We start from the raw sequence: 11,157 nt of genomic DNA on the forward strand, positions 1-11,157 counted from the left end.
AGATGTAATTCATGGCAAAGGAAAGTGCCTCGAGTATGGGAGGTGACAGTGCTAGACAGACAAGCATTCAGCCTATTAAGGCCAGGAAGAGGGAGCAGGAAAACAGAAGAGAGTAGGGTAGAAGGCCAAATACTTTCTCCAAGACTAAGTCAGTAAGAATGGTTCAGCACAAAATAGAACTAGGAATGGAAGGGTTTTCACTTCAGAAGTATACAAACACAGTGTCTTGTCAAACTGCTATCCTATCTCCTTGTCCTCATAGAAAAAGCAAGATATTATGACCACAGTGATGCATCTCTCTCTAATACTAAGTAAATAAACAACCAAATCAAACCAAAAAGAGAACACAAAAAAGCTATAGGACTGCTTTTCTTTTCTCATCAAAGCACTACTCATAATGTATCCTAGTTCAGTTCCTTGGAAAAACCCGACTAAATACAGCACTCAATACAGGGTACTATCTGATAAGCTTCATACTCTACATGGAAGGACTTTACAAAGAGTTGAAGGAATGAGTTGACACATTCTGCTTGACTTATCCAGGGAAGATATCTTGATCAACCTACAGGCAGTTCAAACTATAATGTATTGAAAATGCATTGAATATACATAATTAATCAAACAATGCTAAGCCTTGCCTCCTTTAAAATGGATAAACACACTTAATATTAACCTGTATTTGAGAAAAAGTATGTAACACATAGTTTCTTTCACGATAAAGTAATAAATATCTCATGTAACTTATTGAATGTACTGCAGTGCAAATCACTGGATGTTGTCACTGGTGTCCTGTCGCTGACAAAGCTGGGACTCACTGCTGCTGCCCAGCATCTGGAGCAAGTATACCACAGACCACTAATGTGCAAACAGTATGAAATTCCAAATCAGAGAAAATTTTCTACTGAGTATTATGACTTTTTCTTTTATGCTTTAGTACTGGGCTGAATTCAGGGCCTTGCACATGTTACACAAGTTACTTTAATTGGAGACACAGACCCAGTGATTTTGCTCTATGTTGATCTGGGTCTTACTCCATTGTCCACCTGGCCTTGCTACTGCAATAATCCTGCCTCAGCGTCCCAAGTGGCTGAGATGAAAGGTGGGCAGCACCATGCCTCACCGAAGTGTCATTTAACCAAGCACAGTGATCCAGGTTAATACTGGTGATGAAGAAACGACCCTTTTTTTTTTTTTTTTTTTTTTTGGTACCAGGGATCTAACTCAGGTCCTTGTGCTTGCAAGGCAGGTGGCAGAACTTCTGAGCTAAATCCCCGGCCCTAAGAAATCCCCATCTTAAGGAGGAATGGCGGCACATGCCTGGCATCTCAGCACTCCAAGAAGCTGAAACAAGATCAAGTTTGTTGCAGCCCTGGCCACATAGTGAGAGCTGCTCTCAAAGTTTAAAAAATATTTAAAGGTATGGAGAAAGTAGTTCAGAGAAAAGTCCTTGGTTCAATCTTCTGTACAATAAAAATATCAACCACATCTAAAATCTGTGGTATCCTGGAGAAATCCTTTTCCATGACACTTAGCTGATGATAGCCACCAATTTTTAAGCCAGAGCAAGAAAAACCATTTTCTAATTTCCATTTTTTCCTCAATAACAATCAGGGACTAGTATGTGGAAACACACTTCTTAGTCTCAGTATTCAGGAAGCAGAGTCAGGAGGACTGCCACAAATTGGAGGCAAACCTGAGCTACATAGTAAATTCAAGCCCAACCTGATAGAAGCAGTCTGTATTAAAAAAAATTGTTTTAATCAGGTTACCTGATCAGTAGCAACAGAAGACATATTTATCTAAATTTTACTAAGTCTTCTTCCTTAATGTTGGTGATATTTGATCCATTCTCAATCTATGGCAGCACACAATTCCTTTTTTTAAAATTGAGTTTATTGGTACATTTTAGGGATACAGTATAGTTATATTCATTGTTGGGATCTTGTAGCTCTACATGACAGGTCATGAAAATCAATATGGAGATACCTCAAAGAGCTGGGACTAGAGGTTCCATTTGACCCAGCCATCCCTCTGCTGGGTATCTTTCCAAAAGAACTAAAAGAATCATATCACAGTGACATATGCACACCCATGTTTATAGTGGCACAGTTTGTAATAGCTAAAACTTGGAAACAGCCCATTTGCCCATCAGCTGGAAACTGGATAAACTGTAATAGCACGATTATTTATTGCCACACTAACACTCCGACCTCAGGGGAAGACGCTGTGTTGTAGGCAACAATTTTACTGCCTTCACCATCCCCTCCTCCCATTTGCTCCTCTTGGCAGAGAAAACTCTTATCATTAATCATTCATATTGCTGCAGATCTCACATTTCAGACTTCATGCCTACTGCTATATTCCTAATATAAAGTCTACCTCAATCAGCATTTCAATTTTTAAAACAGTGCCTACATTCCAAGGACTATAGGAATGGAGGTGCTTCCCTTCACCTTTCCCACTCCTACCAAATCACATGCGATTTTAACTATTCTCACACAGTATAACTTGCAGCTCCTTCTGGAAGTGGTCCTTAGCAGGAACACTTTCTCTTGTCCTTGCAGACACATTAACATTCCCTCCATTTCTCTAAGTACTCTAAACTCTATAGGAAAGCCTCACCTAAGTGGTCCTCTGTTAGTAGAAGTTCCACGTCAACCGTTACATGATTGTTTTTGCAATGCTGTTGATTTAACACGCGAGTTCACCACATGCTGAGCAAGCACTCTAAAACCTATTCACATCACCAGAAATATTGAACATGTATAATTTTTTTTTCTTTTTCTGGGTTTTCTTGTTGTTGTTTGTTTTGTTTTGTTTTTTCTCACTACGTAATTTAGGTTAGCCTTCATGTCACTTAGCAAAGGCTGGACTCCAACCCCCAGCGACCTTCCTGCCTCACCTTCCGGAGTGCTGGGATTACCGGTGTGCACAACCACACCTGGTAAACCTTTCTCAGGGCATTAATACTTATTCTGAGTTTGGCTTGGGGGCACATGTTGGAATTTTGGCAATTTACTGTCATCACAGAGCCGCGTTGGCCTGAGGGGCTAAGGTGTGGCTCTGGGACCCTGTATCCCACATTTATAACATGGAGGTCTTCCAGATCTGCTGGAGGGACGAATGAGACCAGGGATCCAGCACACCACATCCCCCAGCTCGACTCCCCACCGGAATCAGGGTCTGCCCACAATCCCCTCGCTCCGCGCACAAGTAGAGACGCAGCCTTGGGCTGCGGCTGGCGAGACTGCACTCCCGGCTGGCGGGGTGGCAGTGGAGAGACAGGGTGCTGGGTACACCAAGTAGGCCTGCCTGAGGCAGGGCCGGAGGACAGAGTGTAGCAGGCGCCCGGACCGGGAGGCGCTCTGACTCGGGCTCCGGGGAGGGGCCGGCCGCCATTGCTGTTCCACCGCTTCCGCCCGGGCCTCCCCCGACCACCCCTGTCAGCGCACCCGTCCCACAACGTCACCATTGCGTGGCTACAGGGTCTCCCGGGTCCTTCCCACGCAGTCTGCAGCCAACAGAAATCCTAAAGCAAGGTGGTCTACCAGGGTACGGCAGCTCTCAGCATTGAACTCAGGATCTGTGGTTTTGCCGCCAGGAAACAGAGCCCTCCCGCCAGGGCCACCTGATTGGACAGTTCATACGGCCCGCCCCTCAACGCCGATTGGCTCCTGTTCCACTGCCCGCCTTCTGGGCTGAGAGACTGCTGAAGCGGATCTTCACCAGTGTGAGAGCAAGTCACATGGGAGATTGTAACCCAGACACTTCTTGACCAGTTTGTCTCCCAGGATGCTGATCTGTCCTAGCCTGCATTTAAGAAAAATTTCTCCTGGTTTCGAGCGTCTTCTGTCTCTGTTTTTAAGACAAAGTGTTGCATGTTTTGAACTCACTATGTTACTGGCTGGTCTTGAGCTCTTTGTGATCCTCCTGCGTCAGCTTCTTCAGTGCTGGGTTTACAGGGATGCACCATCGCACCTGGCTACTCCATTCTTCTTCCTGGACTCGGTGGGCTCTTCCTGTGTGTTGTTCTTCCAAATGGGGTCACCAGTCTGCTAAGCCAGTTCGGGTTAACTCGCTGTGAGAGAGTGTTCCAAGTCCAGGCAAAGCCAGGACGCAATGGGAAAGAGGGCCTGATTTTGTGAGAAGAAGGAACTTAGGAGTAAGGTTCTTGCCTTCACGAACAAGGCTTTCTCTTACTGTATCTCTTGATTTACTCACTCTAAGCCAAGAAAATACATGCCAAAGAGAAGCATATGATTGCTGAATAAATGTATTTTCTGGTGTTGAGGCATGGAAACCTAAGGACTTCAGACTGTAAGCTCTTTGTGCCCTGTAATTCCCTCTTCAAAAGCTGCAACTCTGCCTTTCAACACATTAATATTGCTAGAAGGGAAATATTTGCCGGAGTCTTGTGACACTCTTGGTCAAAATCTTGTTTGGCATTAGAGGTGCATAGGATACTAGTACAGCAATGCTGGAGTTGTGACATTAGGGAGTTTATCTTCTCCCTCCACCTTCCTCTGTGGCACCCGTTTTGTTCTCTGCTTCCTGGTTCTCATGTAGACGTTACCTTTCTTTCTTCGTTTCTTTCCACTATGAGCTAGTCCTACTATTTCTCCATTTGAGTCTAATAACAACTGATTTCAATCTCTGAAACCATGAGTTAAAATGGTCTTTTTATTTTTAAGTCCTGTATTTCAGGTATTTTAACATACAACAAAAAATAGTAAAATTAGCAGTTGGTCTGAACAAAATAAACTGCCAAATTTATCAACATTTTCTTTAGGAGACTATATAAATGGATTATTTCTATGCTTTTCATAGATTTTTATAATTTAAACATCTTTCAGTGTGACTCCAGCAACTCCTTTCATATTAGAACCACTTTACATGGTAACCAGTAAACAACTCTGAGAGGTTAAAGCCTCTAGTACATTTTATACAGATGTCACCAACTTTCTACTGCTGTGCAACTTGTGGCTATCACCACTCTTTCTAGACTTGTTTTGAGCAGCTGGAGACAATATGCCAAAGAGATCTTCATCCCAGGATGGTCCAAGAGGATGGTCTTACCATTCTTCTTTAGGCTCAATGTATATCACAGATTCACGTGTTAGTGGAAGGCAGAGATACTGTTTGGCAGGTAGAGATGCACAGGTAAATGGCAGTAGAGACCTTTAGGATCTTGGATCAAGTTTCTGCCATCAATTGCAAACATCTACTTTCCCTACATAAAACAGCTCTTGGCCTGTTAGTAGGCCATACTGGAAATGGAATGCTTGCCTATGAGACACTAGGTTACAATGGAACCAGAGTTGCCTATTATGATCTGGATATTATCTGATCCAATGTGTCATAAGATTAGAGGTACACAGCAATAGTTTATCATTAAATGGATATGGTATATATATGATTGAGCCAGAGACGGTCCAAAGGGTACAAGTCTGCTACATGAACAATTTTCCAGATGCCTAAGGCTCTACTCCTGCCATATTGCTCTCCATTTCCCAGTATGCACCTATGGCCTCATGGTATGTGCCGTATGACCAGAAAGAGAAGGTAAGGGCCTGGTTTACTCATGGTTCTGCTCTTTATGAAGGCACCATTCTTAAGTGGGTGGCAGCAGCATTACAGCCCCTTTTTGAGACATCCATGAAGTACAGTGGAGAAGGGAAATCTTCACAGTGACCAAAATTTTGGTCATACTCCTGGCAGTACATTTTACTTGGAAGGAGAAATGGCTAGGTACTCATATACCTATGATTCGTGGGATATAGCCAATAGTCTGGTGTGATGGTCACAACTTTGGAAGGAACATGACTGGAAAATTGGTGACAAAGATATTCAGGGAAGAGGCTCATCAGATCCAATTGGAAAATGGGCATCTGAAATGAACAGACATTTCTCAGACAAAGAAGTAAAAGCAGGAAGTAAATATATGAAAAAATGTTTCACATCCCTGGTCATTCCAAAGATGCAGATGAAAACAACACTGAGATTCCACCTCACCCCACAAAGAATGGATGTTATCAAGAAATCAACCAATAATAAATGCTGGCAGGGTTGTGGGGAGAAAGAAACCCTTCTCTGTCATTGGTGGGAATGCAGACTGGTGCAACCATTGTGGAAGTCAATATGGAGATACCTCAAAAAACTAGGATTAGAGGTCCCATTTGACCCAGCTATTCCTCTTCTGGGTATATTCCCAAAAGAACTAAAAAGATCATACCACAGTGATATATGCACACCCATGTTTATAGTGGCACAGCTTGTAATAGCTAAAACTTGCCCAACAACTGGAGGCTAAATAAGATGTGGATTTTTAATAAAATGGAGTACTATTCAGCCATAACGAACAAGAAACTAGAGACATTTATAGCTAAATGGATGCACATTGAGGCCATATTCTTAAGTGAAATAAATAGGAAACGTGTAAATATGGAATAGTTTCACTGGTGTGAAAAAGTAAAAGTGTAAATAAGGATAAAATGTATAATTGATAAATGTAAGATAGGAAGAAAAGGTGCAAAGGTGGAAGGGAAAGTGGGATGGGTTGGAGAAAGGAAAGAAGGGAGTGGAATTAATATGAGAAAATTAAAAAATGGAAAAAAAATCTTTTTAAATAGAGAGGGGTGGAGCGGGCAGAGAAATGGGGAAAAAATAAGAACCAAGATAGATTATATAAAGGTGCACATTTCCAATGATGAACATCATTATATTGTATACCTAAAATGTACCAATAAACTCAATGGAAAAAAGTAAAATTATTTTCCATAAATCTTTGCCATATGGGTACAGGATATAAAAAATATTTGTATCCTGCATAAACACTCAGCAAAAAGTGACCTCAGCAGAAGAGTATTTTAACAAGCAAGTGGATAAGATGACCCATTCTGCAGATAGAAGTCAGTCTCTTTTTTCATCCACCCCGATATGCTCCATGGGGTCATGAACAGAGTGGCCATGGTAGCAGGGATGGAGGTTATGAATAGACTCACTAAGTTTGATGTGGCTACAGCTACTGCTGAATGCCCAATATGCTAGTAGCAGGGACCAACACTGCGTCCATGGTAAGGCACCATTCCCCAGGGTGATCAGCCTATGACCTGGTGTCAGGTTGTTTATATTGACCACTTTCATCATAGAAAGGAAAGTGCTTTTTCCTTACTGGCATAGGCACTCATTCTAGATATGGATTTGCCTTTCCTGAATGTAACGCTTCTACCAAAACTACCATCTGTGGACTCATAGAATGCCTTATCCACAGCATGGAATTCCACACAGCATTACCTCAGACCAAGGAACATATTTTATGGCTAAAAAAGTGAGGTAATGGGTTCATGTTCTTGGAATTCACTGTTCTTACCATGTTCCTTACCATCCAGAAGGGGCTGGATTAGTACAAAGGTGGAATGGTCTTTCGAAGACAGAATTACAGTGCTAGATAGGTGGCAATAGCTTGCAAGGCTGGTGAATGATTTTTCAAAAGGTTGTAATTGTTTTAAATCAGTATCCAATACATGGTATTTTATCTTCCATAGCCAGGATTCATGGGCCCAGGAATCAGGGATGGAAGTGGAAATGGTACCACTCACCATAATTCCCAGTGATCCACTAGCAAACTCTTTGCTTCCTGTTTCCATGATTTTATGTTCTATTGGCTTAGAAGTCTTTGTGCCAGAGGAGGAAAGGTTGTACTATGAAGCACAACATTGATACCATTGAGCTGAAAGGTAAGACTTCCCCTGCTCACTTTGGCCTCTTTATGCTTGTGAGTAAACAAGCTAAAAAGGGAGTTACAGTACTGAAAAGGGTGATTGACTCAGACTACCAAGGGGGAAATTGGACTATTAATCCACAGTGAAGAAAAGAAAGAGTATACTTGGAATGCAAAAGATCCCATAGGGCACCTTGTAGTATTACCATGCACTATTATTAAAGTCAATGGAAAACTACAACAACCCCGTCCAGGCAGAATGGCAAATGGTTCAGAACCTTCAGGAATGAAAGTTTGGGTCACCCACCAAGGAAAGAACCAAGACCTGCTGAGGTGCTTGCTGAAGGCCAAGGAAATATAAGAATGGGTTGTAAAAGAAAGTAGTTCTAAATACCAGCTACAAACCCATGATTAGCTACAGAAAGGAGAATTGTCGTTGTAAAAAAAAAAAATCTCCTAATTTGCATCCAACATAATATAATGATGATGGACTTAATTTTGCTTCTCAAGTATTGTTAAGCTTATGTTCAAGTTATGAAGTATTAGGCGTAAGCATCCCCCCAAAAAAGCTTTCATTCCATTCTAGGAAGGGAATTAGTTTCCATATGTATGCAGGATAATTATAACACATTAGGCACAATTATGAATTTGTTTTTGTGTCTTGAGGTTGTGGTTTAAAGTCTGATTGTCAAGTTGATAGTTGTCATTAGTCAACCGATTGTGTCAACTTGAGTAAGAAACACCCAACCAGTCAAGAAAATATAAAAATTTTAAATAACCCAATATTAATAACTAAAATTGAGAAAATAATTTAAAAACTGTCCATAACCACAAAAAAGCCCAGATCATGATGAATTCACTGCTGAATTGTACAAGAATTATAGAGGAGATCTAATGTCACTAGTCCTCAAACTCTTTAATGAAATTGAAAGGGAAGTAATACTCCCAAACTCTTTCCTGGAAGCAACCATTATCCTGATACCAAAACCAGAGAAAGGCCCAACTAAAACAGAGAACTACAAGCCAATATCCTTAATGAACACAGATGCAAAAATCCTCAATAATAGACTCACAAACAGAATGCAACAAATCATCAAGAAGATTATACAACATAAGCAAGTATGATTCACCCCAGAGATGCATGGATAGTTCAACATGTGTAAATCAATAAATGTAATACATCATATCAACAGAACCCAGGACAAAAACCACAGGATCATCTCAATAGTGCAGAAAATCATTTGACAAAATCCAGTACCCATTTACAATAAAAAACCTAGAGAAAATTGGGAAAGTGTTCATCTCAATCTGATAAAAGCCATCTATGAAAAACAAACTGCTAACATCATATTAAATTATTAAAAACTAAAAATTTTCACTCCAAAATCAGGAACAAGGATGCTCACTATCATCACTTCTGCTTAATATATTTCTGTAAATATAAGTGAGAGCAATTCAACAAAAGAAAGAAACAAAAAATATGGATAGGAAAGAAGGAAATTAAATTATCATTATTTGCTGATGACACAATACTCTACATAGAAGATCCCCAAAATTCTACCAAATGATTTGTAGAATTAATAACCAAGTTCATCAGTGTACTAGGATACAAAGTCAACACTGAAAAAATTAATAGCATTCCTGTACACAAATAACAAACTCATTGAGAGAGAAATCGGGGAAAACATGCATCAAGAAAAATGAAATGCTTAGGAATCAACCTAATAAAGGAAGTGGAAGACCTATAGACTGAGAACTACAGTACTCTGAAAAAGATCAAAGAGGATATTAGAAAATGGAAAGATATCCCTTGTTCTTGGAGAGGCAGAACCGATATATTGAACATGGTCATACTTTCAAAACTGTTGTACAGATTTAATGCAATCCCAATAAAAATACCAACAGCATACTTCACAGAACTAGAGAAAACAATTGTAAAATTCATACAGAACCAGAAGACACTCAGAATAGGAAAAGCAATTCTGGGCAGCAAAGGCAAGGCAGGGCCATCACAATCCTTGGCTTGAAATTATATTACAAAGCTGCTATGACAAAAACAGCATGGATCAATGGAAGAAAATAAAAGATGCATAAGCAATTACAAGCACATTCAGCTACCTTATCTTTGATAAAGGGGCCAAATATCTTCACTGGAAGAAAGATAGCTGGTTTAATAAGCAGAGCTGGAAAAAAATGGCTTTCCGCATGCAAAAGATTAAACTTAGATCCATATCACTCACAATGTACTAGCTAAAACTGAGATAGATCAAAGATCTAAATACCAAAACAGAAACACCAAATTTGCTGGAAGATAAAATAGATATGGCACTTGAAGACATAGATGTAGGCAAAGACTATGAACAGAACGCCAGTTTTACAAAAAATATTACAAAGAATCAACAACTGGGATCTCATCTTATTAAAAACTTTTTGCACATCAAAAGAAACCAACAAAGTGAAGAGAAAACCCACAGAATGGGGAAAATATGAGCTATTCCTCAGACAGATTCTTTATATCTAGAATATATAAGTAACTCAAAAATATCAGATACCCCAAATTTAAAGACCGTGTTAAAAAAGCGGGCATCTGAGATGAATAGATACATCTCAGATAAAGAAAAGAAACAGCAAATAAATATATGAAAAAAAAGTTCAACATCACTGATCATTTCAGAAATGCAAATTAAAACAACACTGAGATTCCATCTCACTCCAGAAAGAATGGCTGTCATGAAGAAATCAACCAAAACAAATGCTGGCAAAGCTGTGGGAAGAAAGAACCCTTCTCCACTGTTGGTAGGAGTGTAAGTTGGTACAACCAATATGGAAATCAGTAGAGCGATTCCAAAAAAAAAAAAAAAAAAACAAAACGAAACTAAAGGTTCTATTTGACCTAGCTATTCCTCTTGGTATCATCACAAAAGAGTTAAAACTATTGTACCACAGTGATATATGCACATCCACGTTTATAGCAGAACTATTTTTAATAGCTACATCTTGGAAATACCTAGACACTCATCAACAGATGAACAGATAACGACAATATGACCTTATATACATTGGAGTACTACTCTGCCATAAAGGATAAACTTGAGACATTTTTAGGTAAATAGATGTATTTTGAGACTATACTTTTACATGAAATAAATCAGACACATTTGTTTGAATATTGCATTGTTTCTCTTGTGTGGGAAACCAAAAGCATAAATTGAGACCAAAATAGATGGTAGATATTGGAAAGTAAAAAGAAAATGTTCAAATGAGAAGAGGAACAAAGGAGGGCAGAAGGGTGGAAGGGAAGGATGAGAAAAGAAAAAAGAGAATGAAAGGAGAAAAAAATGGAAACAAAGGTTTTGTAAATGGGGAGGGGAGTGGGGAAAAAAGAAGTAAGATATATTATGTACAGGTACAGATTCCCTATGATGAATGTGATTATA

The 11,157-nt window shown here is 39.8% G+C and overlaps 1 protein-coding gene across 3 annotated transcripts in view; it reads right to left on the reverse strand.

Moving 5' to 3' along the window:
* LOC104872697 (zinc finger protein 709-like) overlaps positions 1-11,157 on the reverse strand; it is a 48,225-nt gene that overhangs the window by 23,790 nt on the left and 13,278 nt on the right. Inside the window, exon 1 of one of the 3 annotated variants that reach the window (XM_019209753.2) lies at positions 3,470-3,829. The exons of 1 other annotated variant lie outside the window; for it this stretch is intronic. In XM_019209753.2, the coding sequence (XP_019065298.1) occupies positions 3,470-3,472 (3 nt within the window). In that variant the 5' untranslated portion in view covers positions 3,473-3,829. Of the gene's footprint in view, positions 1-3,452; positions 3,830-11,157 lie in introns of those variants that run through there. One more of the 3 variants, XM_033757384.1, reaches the window with a different exon arrangement.

The sequence above is a fragment of the Fukomys damarensis genome, unplaced genomic scaffold (assembly GCF_012274545.1).
Source record: "Fukomys damarensis isolate Sample0158 unplaced genomic scaffold, DMR_v1.0_HiC HiC_scaffold_30, whole genome shotgun sequence".
NCBI lineage: Eukaryota > Metazoa > Chordata > Mammalia > Rodentia > Bathyergidae > Fukomys > Fukomys damarensis.